General features: G+C 42.7%; 2 protein-coding genes across 2 annotated transcripts; one reads left to right on the top strand and one right to left on the bottom strand.

Moving 5' to 3' along the window:
* Positions 1-286: 286 nt before the first annotated feature.
* Positions 287-2,638, bottom strand: IFT20 (intraflagellar transport 20; the record flags this gene model as incomplete). The annotated part of the gene is made up of 4 exons (XM_082008518.1): positions 287-622; positions 1,101-1,204; positions 2,073-2,158; positions 2,512-2,638. The coding sequence occupies 4 exons, from the start codon at positions 2,636-2,638 to the stop codon at positions 541-543; spliced, it is 399 nt and encodes a 132-aa protein (XP_081864644.1). The 3' UTR covers positions 287-540.
* A 2,726-nt stretch (positions 2,639-5,364) lies between these two features.
* On the top strand, positions 5,365-14,039 carry TNFAIP1 (TNF alpha induced protein 1; the record flags this gene model as incomplete). The annotated part of the gene is made up of 6 exons (XM_082008442.1): positions 5,365-5,581; positions 7,658-7,827; positions 9,667-9,756; positions 9,860-9,912; positions 12,372-12,567; positions 13,821-14,039. The coding sequence occupies 6 exons, from the start codon at positions 5,365-5,367 to the stop codon at positions 14,037-14,039; spliced, it is 945 nt and encodes a 314-aa protein (XP_081864568.1).
* Positions 14,040-14,263: the final 224 nt, after the last annotated feature.

Here is a 14,263-nt window from a genome sequence, read left to right as displayed (position 1 = left end):
TTCTGGGTTTTCTTCTTATCTCCATAGAGATAATCTGGTCAACAGAGATACAAGTTATTGCTGATTGTATGTTTTGTCTTTACAGACATGAAAAATACTACACACAGGAAAATCATTATGACGGTCTAGGAAGTTGTAAACTCTCAAGCTCAAAAATAACCTAGCAGAAGCAACTAATTCTGGTATATCCAGAAAGTCTGAAAACAATAATTTATTTCCTGATTTCTTCAAAAGAGCTGTACAATTCAAAAAGTGAGAGACATAACATAGCAACAGTAGTATTAATTCAACTATAATTTGAATTAGAACTACTGACTGTACAAAACTTTTATAAAATCAAAGGACAGAACAGTCTTTACATCTGTTAGAAAGCCCTCCTTATTGCCACTTCTAGGGTAATTCACACTGAATTAAAAGACACTTCCATTTGTACAAACCATCTATTCATTCACGCACAGTGAGAAATTGCATATTTTTTAAATTCTCAAGATTCTGGAATGGTCAAGTTTCCAAGTGAGTTTGTTTTTATCTTAAAATCATCTATTTCTGAAAAATGAATTGGTCAATGAATTCGTTCTGGTCTGCTTCAATTTTACACAGAGTCTCGTACTCTATTCGGTATCTGAAAGAAAAAAAAAAATGGTTACCAGCAGCTACATCCAGCCCATGTCAGATGGTTTGGTACAACGCTCACTGGTCTGTGGTGAAGGGAAGTTAGGCTGCGTCTGTCAGTCACCTGTAAAGCAATGGCTGCCTGAGTTAGACTTTGCAGTTCTAAAGTGCCTTTACCAGTCAGACACGTGGTGCTGTATTACAATTTTATTAATTTCTTCAACTGCATGATCTCATGCCCACCTGTGTTTGTTTAGCCACCAAGTTATCAGAGATGAACCTTCTTGAGGAGTGGCAGACAGGGCCACAAGCTAACCCTAGGCCTGTGGCTCCGCATGGTTTTACAAGAGCTTTGTGCAGCAAGGCACACCTTCACTGCAGATGGATTGTGTGTACAAGCTTAGACAGTGTCCTGCTGCCGAGCACAGATGGTGAGATTGGCTTTCCAGCCTACATAATGCCCCAAAAGTATTTAATAGAAAACTTACCTTTCCAGCTGCATCTTTTTTTCAGCTATTAAAGCCTGAAGTTGCTGTTCCTGAGCTTCTCTCTGCTTTGCTATAGTTTTCAGCAGATTTCGTGCACCAATGGCCTGTCAAAAGAGGATGGTCAGTCATGAAATTGTATTGGGATTTTTTTTTATTTTTCTAACCTCTTTCACTACCAGCAGGTTGATTTTGATGTGTTTCAGACACGCTAACAGTAAAGGAGGGTGACATTTTAACACTGAATGGTTGGTGGAAGACGCAAACAGTTGCTGTAGAGGTTGCGCAGATGAAGGTATTTGAGACTTCCTTCAAACTCCAGGTGTTCATAACAGCCTGAAACAAAAGTCACCAACTCCTCTGGAAATACAAACTGGTCACTGGTGACTGGTCCTACAGATAATAGATAAGCTCTGCTATAATTTTTTCCCCAGAAAAAATAAGGAAAAAAGTCACTACCTACAATTGCGTTAAATATTAATTTCTATTTCCACAATAACATGGAAAAACCCCACACCACTTGGTGACACATAGAGATAAATAAAGAAAATTTCAAAGATAATTACAGAGCTATTCACTCATCTTGAGGAAGGTCTTTAGAAAGCCCTTCTCTTCCTCCTCCTCACAGAGCCTCTCCTGCCTCTTGAGGACAAAGGTCTACTAGTAGAAGGAGTGATTAAAACAATACATGTTCCATTTATGTGCAAATATATAGATAAGCAGCAACAGGAGGACTGTTAAATGCAGGCGTAGTATGACACTGAGCGTGCCTGTAAAAGTCTTCTAGATGTTAATGATCAATTGAAAAGCCCAGGCTTTCATATTGCAAACATACAGATCTTAGCTATCAGGGAAATGCCGGTACGATACTGACAGAAAAAGCTTGCTTATGCTGTGAAAGGAAGGAGACACCTGGTTTTTCACGCACAGTACAGAGCAGAGTACGTGACAAGTCAGTAATTAAATGCACAGTACCTTCATCTTCTCATTTTCAGCAGCTTTTGCCAGTTGATCAACAAGTTCAATTAAGCTACCCACTATTTTTTGAAATTCTACTATTTCTGCAAAGAAAAAAATTGTTAGGTAATATTCAAAACACCCCTAAAGGCTAATGCTTCTACTATATGATGTATTTTTTAGACGCAGCTTTATTTTCAGGGATTACTGTAAACGGGTACATGCTAAGATTTCCCTTGCTATCAGATAGGCTACAAAAGGGGCAGGAAAAGAGAAAAGCCCTTAAGCGTCTCCGAGCTACTGGGGAGTGCTTAGCCCAGCTGGCAGAGGCCCAGACGCGGTACTACTCCGGCTACATCTCGTCAGAAACGGCGCTGTCCGGGCAGGTACCGGCCTGGCTCCCAGCGAGGCGGCTGCGGCTTTCGTGGCGCGCGGGGAGCCGCCGTGCCCGACTTACTGTCCAGGAAGGCCCTGCACTCCTCGCGGAGCTGGGCCGTCTGCTGCGCCGCCTCGGGGTCCAGAACCCGCAGCTTGTTCAGCTCGTCGAAGTGGAGGCCCGCCGCGCCCAGCGCCGCCTGCGCCATCTCCAGCCCCGCACTGGCGCGGGGGAGAGCGTCGGCGCTGACAGGAGCGGGGCACCCCTCGTGCCGCAGGCGCGGCACCCCCCCCACAGGCCCCGGGGCGCTCTGGGCGCCGCGACCGACCCCGACGAGACCCGCGGCCTCCGAGGGCCCGATCACCTCACAGCACCTACGGCTGCCACGGCGACAACTCGCGCCTGCCGCGGGGCACGCTGGGCGCTGCAGTCCCGGCGGCGCCGCGGGGCACGCTGGGCGCTGCAGTCGGCGGCAGGAAGTGCTTCCGGGTTGCCGGTTCCCAGCGGAGCGCGGAGGAAATGAGCTCACCGGGGGCCGCGGCGGTGCGGCGGCCACGGGCGGGTGAGCGCCGGGACCGCCGCTCCCAGGGCTGTGGGGCGGCCGCGGCTCTCCCGGGCCGCCTATCGCCGCGGCTGCAGGCGTGGGCGGCCGCAGGGGACGCGGGGCGGTGCGTGCGTCTCGGCCGCGTCGCGAGCGGTGGCCGCGGGCGGGGCCGGGCCTCCTGCGGCAGCCGCCCCGCTGCTGGGTCAGTCTCTGTTTGCTTTTCCAGGTGCCGGACGGGCCCGCGGGGAAGCGCGCCGCCCGCCTGAGCGGGAGGGGAGGCGGCGCCCGGCAGGCGCAGCCCCCTCTCCGCACGCGCTGCCGTCCCCAGCTGCGTAAGGCTCCGGTGCGTGCTGCGGCACGGCCGCGCTCCCTCCGCCTCGGGCAGGACCCGCCGCGCAGCCCCGGCTTAGCGGGGCGGCAGCCCCCGCTCTGCCATGCTTTGCACCCCACCGCTCCCGGGCTGCCGAGGAACCGAGAGGACCCTTTGGTACAAGCCAGCAAGGGGCCGGAGAGGCTAGGCCAGGAGCGCGCCCCATTTGCAAGCGGTTCTGCGCGGGGGTGGGGGGGTGTGTTTGGGTTATTTCCCCCTTGAGCCGTTAAGGTTATTCCTTTTTATGGAAGTTCAGGGACCATTTCCTGATGCGATGTCCGAGCTCTTGTGTTATGGTTCTGCAGTCCTCCTCTTGCCTCCCACACAAGGCAGGAAGGAAGGGACGTAAAAAATTTTCTCTTGCGTTAATGGGGGTAATTAAAGGTTACATTACTGTTTACAGCAAAAGCTTCCTAGCTTATTAGTTAACGAACACCTTAGAGTAATAGTACCGACTCCTACTTGGATTGGCTGTGTAGGGGATTCTGCTCACATTTAGCTTCGTTCTGCTTGGTCAGAGAAGTAAGTAAAGTGGTAGAACTGACTGAAAACTCGATTCCAATTAATATGTTGGGTTTGCTGTTGATGTTGGAGAGCTCAGTTTGCGTCTGGATTTCCCTGTCGTTACAGGATCGGGCTGGCTGTCTTTACAAACATGCTTCTGTTCTGAAGAAGGGATTGCTGAGGGGCTAAAGCAAGGCAGGACTTCGATGACAAGCGTAAAGACCTAAGGCATATTTCTGTTGTTACCAAAGGTCTTAGCTGCAAGACGAGGTGCAGTTGCTTCTAGTCTTGATTTACTTATTCGTAGCAGATTATAGTAAACGGCTGTGACTGGTTAGGAGGAATTGTGTTACTTGCAATGCTTGGACAGTTTCTGACGGATTTCTCTGTAACCCATAGCTGCTTTGTTTGAGTAATTAACTTCTTGTATAACACCATGACCATAATACATATTTTTGGTTGTTTTTTTTTTTAAAAAAAAGAAACAACAAAAAGAAAAAGACCGACAGCAAAGTGTTTTTGAGAACAATAATTATTAGAGGAAGGATAGGTAAGAAACTTGTATTTGTACTTTTCCGGTTAAAGAACTTCATATCTGGCACATTAGACAGAGCTTCATTCTTTTATTTGTTTGGTTCCATTTTGAGCTTATTGTCAATGGAAATAAAAGCATCGTGAGACTGGGGAGAGAAAGAAGCAGTGAATATCTAGCTGGCTTTTTAGTTGAGACAACTGTTCCAAAGACTGGACATATGTGGCAGGGTGGTGGTGGTGGTGTTAATTTTTTTTTTTTTTTAATTAAAACTACGTCGACTGCTCAGCATTCCAGGATTGAGGAAGAAGAGTTTTGAATGAAAGGTGTTGCCAGGAAATAGAACATTGTGGTCCAACGTTTCAGTGTTGAGGCAGTTGAAGAGACATTTGTAAATGTCTCCAGTTAAAAAACAAACCAACAACAAACCCCACAGGTGTAGCTACACACCCCAGCTGACGGAAGGACAGAAAGTTCTTCTGCTGTGTTTCAGCTCTGCACAAAAAAAGGGAGTTGCGTTCTTTTGGGAAGTTGGGAGGGAGTGGGATTCCAGCTAGCTTTTAAACTTGGACTGTGGTATTGTATGGTGTTTGTAGTGTTGGCTGAAGACAAAATAACAGGAAGCCCAGAAAAGTTTAGCATGTCTCACTAACAGTAATGCAACTGTACAGTGCTGAGCAACCATTGTATTGCTCTATATGTTGTAAGAAGAACAGTTAAATCTTGTTTTGTCAGAATGTGTGTAGATGTGTCCTTAGGAATCTACTGAAAAGTACATTGTCTTTATCATGGGCTGCATGTTTTTGTTGTAAATGGAAACTCCAGCCTTCTGCATTGATCTTATGCATTTCTGTTTAAAGGGCCCCATGGTTATGACCGCTTTTGCCTTGCTGTCCTCATCTGGTGACTCGTGACTCTTCACCAATCACGGCGGAATCCATCAAGCCCACGCTCTGCAGGGTTGTCATCTACCTACAGAAGGAGATGTCGGGGGACACGTGTCTAACCACCACCCTTTGTCCAGCTGCAGGGCCCAAGCCCAAAACTTGCAGCTTCAAAGGGGGCAGCCTTGGTAACAAGTATGTGCGACTAAATGTTGGGGGCTCTTTATATTACACTACCGTACAAGTTCTGACCAGGCACGACACAATGCTTAAGGCCATGTTCAGCGGCAGAATGGAAGTGCTCACAGACAAGGAAGGTAAGGGAATGTCTTCTGTTGTTGAGAATTTTGTAAAACAACTGGATTTGGTGGAGGTTTTTTAAATATCTTAAGACTACACTCAGTTAAGGATGTAGGGAAAGATATGTTCCAAAAATAGCTTGGAACATTAGGCAGCCTGCTCCCATTGGTGCTAACAATCCTCTGAGGTTTATCAAAATGTGTTCTTTTGTTACTAAAATTAACTAGCGGGAGGACTGGTTCTCTTTCCTACGGTCACAGCTGGTATGCAGATTGTTGATGGTGTTACAAAGACTGAACAGACAGTATGTGGGTTGTTGTTTATGTCGTGTCATGTAGTGGCATCATTCAAAACGTGTATGTGGGGAGGGACATTCATTTTTCATCTTTAAAACTCAGAATAACCTTGCTTGTTATGTTGAAAATTCTTTTTTCCCTCCTCCCAGTAGCGTGTTCCACTTGTGGCTTACGATGCTGTGACAGTATTTAGCCATCAGTCAAGGAGTATGTCCCCTCCTGCTGGACACTGAATATTAGCATTATAAAAATCCATAATAAGTTATAGAGAGTAGAGCAAGTAAGAAGACCAGTATCAGCAATGGCTACGAGTACTTTCATTTTCCTCTCTCTAGTAGTCCAAGGCAAAATGATACTTTAGGAATGGGGGTTGTGGTGCTGTGGAGAAGAGGCTGAGAGAGGTTGGCAAGTATTTAACCTCTTGCTGTTTCTGAACACTCATATGCAAAAGCTCTTCCGCATGCCCAGATTACATCAGCTTAAACTTGATGCACAACGGTGTTTTTGCTTAAACTGAAACAAATCCTTGTGGATTTTGCATATCATTTAAACCAAGTTCCCTTTGAGTAGGCTGGATCTTGCTGAGTGTTACATACAACTAAATCCATTTAGTCCAGCAGTTTTGTATAACAGCCTCAGCCTGAATAGAGGATGAGGTTCATGTTCTGACAGCTACAGCTGGAGAATCTAGCAGTGGTTTAGCTTACTTTCCTATGTTGTTTTCTGTACCTAGGTCCCAAAATAACACTTCCACATTATGGAAAGGGTTTGGCGCTGTATTAAGCCTTCTGCCTGTGTGAGTCCTACATTGCTATTGTTTGCCAGCAAGTCAGACATCCTGTTTCCTAATGAATGTGAATTCAGGGATGTTTTAAAATTGCAAGAACTGTCTGTCTACTACTGTTTCCTGTGCTGTATCCTCCCTCCTGATCTGTCTCTGTTCTGTTCTTTGCCCCTGTTTGGAGACTAGAGCAGCCTTTTTCCCATACTGGGTTTTCTGGGCTAGTCTGCCTTTTAGCATCTTCAGAACATTTCTTTCTCTTTAACTTCGAAAACCAGAAGAAGCTGTGGTTGGAAAACTGCCAAATCCTTCTTGTTAGACCACAGAACTTAGCCCAAATCTACTTGTGAACATTTGTGAATTTTCTCTTCTAGTCTTTCCTTGGTGTTCTTAGTTTCTAATTGCTTAGCATTACACTCCAGCAGCAGTTACTACATTTATTCCTGTACAAATATAGCGCACCCACATTTTGCTGGGAATCCGAGAAGCCTCTGAATAAAAGAAGCAACCTACCTAACAATAAGCTTTTTTTAAGGTCCATTTTTTTGAATGGCTTGGACAGTCAGTTAAACAGATGTAAAGTGGTGACTTCCTATCATAGATTAAAAGGTCCATTCTTTTAATCAGAACCTAATACAGAAAAGACGAAGCACAGATAATAATTTTGGTCAGGCAGCCCACTGACTGATAAAGCGATACAGCGCAGTCAGGTTCCTGCAGCAATTTTAGTGTCTTGTGATAGGAAGATGAATATTTTTAGCTTGAAGCTTTTCTTTTGGCGTGCTGGAAAGTGGTGAGAACATGCGGGAGGTACCAAAGAAGTGGTTCCACTGTCAGTTTCTGTTCTGTAACAAAATTCAATTTGCCTAAAGTCAGTCGAGTACTTCCACTGAATGAAATGGGAGAAGTATCAAGTGCAGTTTCAGGAAACATTAGGCTTATTTAACCTCTCCGAGGAGCTTTTTCTTGCCCCCTAGTGTTGAGGTGATTGAAATGATGTGATGGTTATTTTTCAGGCTGGATCCTTATAGACCGTTGTGGGAAGCACTTCGGAACAATTTTAAACTATCTCCGAGACGACACAATTGCACTTCCAAAACACAGGCAGGAGATCAAAGAGTTGATGGCAGAAGCCAAATATTATCTTATTCAGGGCTTAGTGGACATGTGCCAAGCAGCCCTGCAGGTAAGAAATAGAAGTAGCCTGTAAAGTTTTTTGTGGGTGTTTCACTTATACAATTTACTTAAGACAACTTGAGAGAGTATTTCATGGCCTTAGAGCTGGCATCAAGTCTTAGATGTACAAGACAGCCGGAGAGAAAACGAGACTGCAGTCAGATAAGTTCTAAGATCATATCCAGTATGTTTGTCAAAGCCGTAGTTATCCTTGCTCTGTATCACAGCTGAGATTCTGCAGTGCTTTGAATAAGAGATGAAGTTTGGTGTATGATCTCCCTGGAAATGTTTTCAGACCCATGTACTACTGTAGCACAGCCTTCCAGGCCACAGGAGCCTGTGCTCTGAAGGCATTTAGTGCAATTAGTGAGGTAGTTGCATTATCAAAGGGGCTATTTCTTTGTAAGAAGAGAAAGATTGTCCCCTGGTTAGATTATATGAGTCTAGAATGTGGAAGATGTAGATATGAGTTCCTGTCATTTTGGAAATGTCCGGTATGGTGATGAGTAAATCGTTTCCCTTTCTGCTTCCATTCAGTTGTCCAGCTGCCCCCTCAGAATGGGGATAGTAGCACTTTTCTACTTAACAGGGATGCCAGGAGGGTGAGTGAAGTAGAAGCTGTATTCACAATTTGTCATTTAAATAGAGGGACTGGTTCTTTCCTGTTTCTATTTTTTAAATTTTATTTAGGAAATACTGAATTAGTTCCTCTTGTGTGAAATGAAATAAAACCCAGAAATTTAAAGGACACTGATTGAATAAACATGATTATTTTGAACATATGTTTTAAATGCCCTTATGGCACTTGTCTAAATTTTCCCCAAGTTATGTCACTCCTAATTAGATACTATTTATAGGCAGAATGGGTTTGAATCTTTGAAAATGTGGTTACTTTTTTCCTAAGTTTGAATCCTAATGTAGAAAAAGAACTATATGGTAAGCGCTGATTACTTTAAGGACTTTTCTTTGTATCGGTTTACTACTACTCTTTGCAAATATGTAAGCTCATAGTAGCTTTATTCATTTTACTAGTCCCTAGAAGTTCAGCTGTTTGAAATCAGCTTGTTCTGCCAACTTTCTAATAAGGTTAGCCAAGATGCAATATATATAACTTATTATTAGTCTTAAGATTGTGAAATGAATATTGTCTGCGGGACAAAACTTAGTAATTTAGAAATGCCTTACATACTAGGTTCAGTATACTGCTTCTATCCGCTGAAGGAAATGCGAAGCCACACTGACAATTTTCCTTCTGGTTTGGAATTTAAACCTTTCTTCTAAAAACAAAATGTTCTAAGGCTTTCCTATTAGCTATTGAGCTTTCCTTAATTTGCTGTATGAGAAATCTGGAGTCACAGACTGTGCTACACGCTCTTGATTGTTGCTTTTGTATCACAAGGGGCTGAAGTCCGTTTTGGTGACATGCTGTTCTTGCCAAATGTTCAGTTCACAGTGGCTGATGTTCTTACATACTGCAGTGTTTTGAGTTGATTAAAACTAGTGCAAACTCTTACTTTCCTTTTCTTCAAAAAAGGATGGAATAATAAACCCACTTAAATCAAATATGACTTGAGCTCAGAGTCCTTGCTATAGCTAAGAAGGACATCCACCTGCATCCCAGTATTTCAATTACCGCTGCCTTCTGGCGATGAGAAATCTCTCCACTGTATTTCTGGTTTGCAGATCAACATAATGCTGTGTGGTTACTATAGCAACGCAGAGCTTTTCCTTTGCATCACAGGATTTGGGAACATGGCTGGAGGGGATGGAGAAGACAGCAGCAGCAGATGTTAGCTTTAGCATTTACCTCTCTTGAGTTTGTCCTCTCTCTCTTCTTTCTTTAAAACAGGACAAGAAAGACTTGTATGAACCTGTCTGTAGCATCCCTATTATCACATCTCCAAAAGAAGAAGAGAGACTGATAGAATCATCAATGAAAGTAACTGCTTTTCCACAACTATCTAGTGAGAAACTGAATTTTTCTGAAATGTATCCAGACACAGAACTTACCTTCTCTGCCTTTTTTCTTTCTCTCCCAATAGCCCGTTGTTAAGCTGCTCTATAATAGAAGCAACAACAAGTACTCCTATACCAGGTATGTCAGTTTTTTCCCCACTGTAATGGGAAAGTTTCCCTTTCACTATGGGAGTGGAGGAAGATGTGATACGACCTAACTTGGTTGGTTTGGGTTTTTTTTTTTTTTTAATTTTTTGATTACAACAGTGCTCTTCTATGGATTTGAGTGTGGTTATTTTTGATTTATGTGACTCTAAGTGGGGGAAGAACACAACAAACTGTATGTGTTGAAGTCTAGTGTACAGTTCAGTTGTGTGGGAAAGATGAACAGAAGCAAAGGACAAGAGATGAGAACGATGAGGCTATTAATATTGGCTGAAACTAGATGTAACTTAGGTAATGCAGCACAAACTTGTAACCAGAGCGTTACCTCGTAAATGCAAAGCTAATGCAGCCATGATCCCTGCCTGGTCAGTTTAGCTTTACTTTTGAGTCTGTGTATACCTCTGCCAGCACTCTTTTACTCTGCCCTCCAGAAATTCTTGATGTTCTAGTGCTTCCAGTGCCTCTAAATGAATAAGTTATGTGGTTACAAAGGAAAGTATCTGTTCTGCTCCGGAACAACCCAGATAGGGCCAGGGCAAGAATTTACTGGCTTTCCTCCTATATAAAGTAACACTCTTTATTAAGGTTTATGTTGTAACTGTCATGATACCTTTGTTATGATGCTATCAGAATGGCTTTGGATTTTCCCAAACCAGTCACTGGAGCGATGTGAGCAATCCTTTATGCTATGCAGAATCCTCATTTCAGGCGTTTTCAGGCCTGAGATGCAATCTTGGAAGCTTTTTTCTCTAGACAAACTGATCGTCTATGTGTCAGAGAGATGGATTCTAACAATCGTGATATTTCAGGTAGTCAGGAAATGCTACCTGCGGGAGTGCTGAAGAGCAGCCTGTTTTTCAGGAGACTACATTCTGTATCTGCCAGTCATATTGCACTCTTCCCTGCGTTACCCTTTAGCTTACAGCAGTGATGCTAAAGCAAGCACAGAATAGCGTATTAGTCACCACGGGTCTAGAAATGTAAATGTAATAGTAATGAGAGCAACAGAATCCTAGATACCAGGAGGTGCTGGTATCTCAACTAGCTGTAGGGTTCTAATTATTCCTTGCGCATGAATCTGCATGCCTTGATGGTGTTTAAATGAAGCATCTTTATTTAAAATTCCACACTGGCTGCTAGCAAGCGCAGATTTTTTTTTTTTTTTCCATCTATTATTCCTAATCGACAGTATACAAGGAGCTTTCTCAGTTTTGTTGTCAGTGTGGTCTAATAATGAAGACTTCTACATTCCTTTCCCGGTTCTGCTACTTGACAGAGCCCAGGACTTGTCACTGTCTGAATCCCAGATTGCTTTATCAAATGATTCTTGCAAGCTGAAGGTTTTCTCTGGTTGCACATCATGCTTTTTTGATTTAAATCTGAAAAGAAATACTTCTTAGACTAAGTATTTTATGTAAAGCTCAGTCAGCTGTGTTTATTAGCAGTGTCTTGATTCACGAGTATTTCATAGCCTTCCTGGACCACTTGCCAAAGTTACGCTATTGCATACAAAAGTACCTTGTCATGTCTCTGGGTAGATTCTTGGCAGCAAGGTTTGAACTTTGAGCTTTTTGGTGCAGAGAGTAAGCTTTACTGTTAAAGCTAGCAAGTCTGTCTTTGCTGTCTAGGCAATAATGTGTTCACTAATTTCTACATATTTGTACATAATTTCCCAGCCACCTATAAAAAGAGACAAAGGGGCACAGAGTACTTATTTTTGATACAGATGCATTCCAGCTAAAATCAGAGGAGTAAGGCTTTTATTTTTTTATGTGAACAAATTGGACATTGATTTGCCGTGGAGGTGGTGTTTAAAATATTTAAAATTTTAAGTTTCTTTCTGATAGCTTTACTTGATTTTAAAGCTGTAATACAATGTGGGGTTTTTTTCTTTAGAACATTTAAACCTTGCTTTGAAAAGTAATTAAGATCCTATTTTGCATTGGCTGTCAATAAAACTTGGTTTCCTAAATCATGTATTCATCCTAGAAATTTGCACATCACTAGTGTTATGTTCAGAATACCTTGCTTTTTAGCTGGCCTTCTAGCATGCATTGACTCTTTGGACTTTTGCTGTTACTAAGCTAAAGAGAACTGCTGTTAGCATATGATTTAATCGTCTTGAGTGTCAGTCAAGACATAGTTGTAGATAGTTGATGTAATGATTTGGGAAATTGTGCTGCTGTTATTAATTATATAACCTCTAAAGGCTGGTGTGTTTGCTCATGGAGATCAGGGGGTCTTACTTGTATCTGAAATTGGCTATGGCCCGCTCTTTTCTTGGCAGTATATGGCAATGAGTCACTACTTACTTGTATTCTGCAGTTAGATCAATGCTTAAAACTGTGGTGGAATAGGCATATAAATTCTGCAGAGATGGCCAGTTAAAAAAACCACAAAAACCTTATCCCTTCTTTTGTTGCTGTGTTTCAGTAACTCAGATGACAACTTACTGAAGAACATAGAGCTGTTTGACAAACTCTCTCTCCGATTCAACGGCAGAGTTCTTTTCATTAAGGATGTCATAGGGGATGAAATCTGCTGCTGGTCTTTCTATGGGCAGGGTCGGAAACTTGCTGAAGTCTGTTGTACCTCTATAGTGTACGCTACAGAGAAGAAGCAAACCAAGGTAATGGAGTTTTACCCATCTATCTCTTATGGTTTAAAAAAAAATCAGGTTGCTGATACATTGCAGAAAGATACAGATTTTATATAACTTGAGCCAAATTGCTAGGGGCGAGCAATGTCATAGATTGGAAAAGCTTTGATACCAGCTCTGCTGATTATTGACTGGAACTGATGGTCAGTGACATCGAAACTGCTAGGGTGGCTTGCTGCTTAAGGGGCTGCAGGACGGGCTCTTGTCTTGGTAGAAGATGCTGCATACTAAATAGAATTTCTACTAAGTAGAATTCAAAGACGACTAGGTAGCAGGTTTGAAGAAGGAAAGACTGAGTGGTAATTCTGAAAGCATGCGTATTCTAGTGCATCTTAAAGGTGATGGACTTTGTATCCCTAAAGCATGTAAATGCCTTTAAATTCTTCTCTAATTAAATGAAGTAAAGATCTAATTCTGCTCCTAATTATATCTGCATAAGTTTACTTCATTGCAGTTACTTTGTACTGTGTTTCACTGCACTGATGTAATCATTGTATGTAATTGGACTAAATGGTTGTGTCTGGGAGTATAAATTTCTCCAGAGTGTTGGAAAATACACACCAAAAAGGAGAAGAATGAAACTGATCTGTCCCAACTTGAATAACTGAAATGGATAGGATGAAGTTAATGAAATGGAAACTTGAGCTCAAACATTGGTTAGAAACATGACGTTTTTATTATCATTGTGCTTTTATGTGCAAAACTATGGAACACTTAAAAAGTTCAGCAGGAGTGCAGATTCCCAGTACTCAATCGATCTTGATTTCCTCACAATTCCAGTGATTCTTCTGAGTTTTCCTACCTCTGATTTTGCAAAGGCTACCTAAAGACTTGCTTTCAAACACAGTACATCCTAAAGAGATGTTACATGCATGAAAATGTGCTAATGATTAACATGATAAATCTACAGAGTTTCCCTAACTTCTGACTTGCAGTGATTCGGGTAAGGTGACCAGGCTCCAACATGAGAATGGAACAAGAATCATAAATACTGTGTTCCATTCTAGAACAATCTAAAACGAGGTGAGGTAGGCAATCTGGTGGTGGGAGTGATCCTCTACTAGGAATTAGACTGCTTTGCTCATCTTTCTCATTTACAATTGTTTTACTCTCTTTATAGTGTATGTCTTTTTATGGCTCAAGTATCTTTTTTCTTATGGATATGTGTTCCAGTCATGTTATCCTGTATAGATCAGGAAAAGGACATGTGCTGTTTTTTGTAGGTTGAATTCCCTGAGGCACGAATTTATGAGGAAACACTAAATGTCTTACTATATGAAACACCACGGGTTCCTGATAATTCTCTGCTGGAAGCAACAAGCAGGAGCCGAAGCCAGGCATCTCACAGTGAGGATGATGAGGGTTTTGAACTTCGTGACCGAGTGCGCCGAATCCACGTGAAGAGATACAGCACCTATGATGACCGTCAACTTGGCCACTAGCATATCAGCTGAGGGAAAAGGGTTTGTTGGCAAGGCTTGTATCGATATTCTTTGAGGGAGATCAGGAAGTAGGGAGGGATCAGTTGGACTCTGTGGATGGATCTTCGTTTGGCTTCTTGGCTCCCTAGAGAAGGAAATGGGAATTTGACCGCACAAAGCAACACTAAAGGCCAAGGGCTTTCGGAACTAAGATGTTAATTTTGCACCAAGTGCTTTAAATACAG

This window comes from Phaethon aethereus (genome assembly GCF_964289735.1).
Source record: "Phaethon aethereus genome assembly, chromosome: 19".
In the NCBI taxonomy this organism is placed as follows: Eukaryota; Metazoa; Chordata; class Aves; order Phaethontiformes; family Phaethontidae; genus Phaethon; species Phaethon aethereus.
Note: the sequence above shows the minus strand (reverse complement) of the source record. Positions and strands in the feature narration are given on the sequence as shown.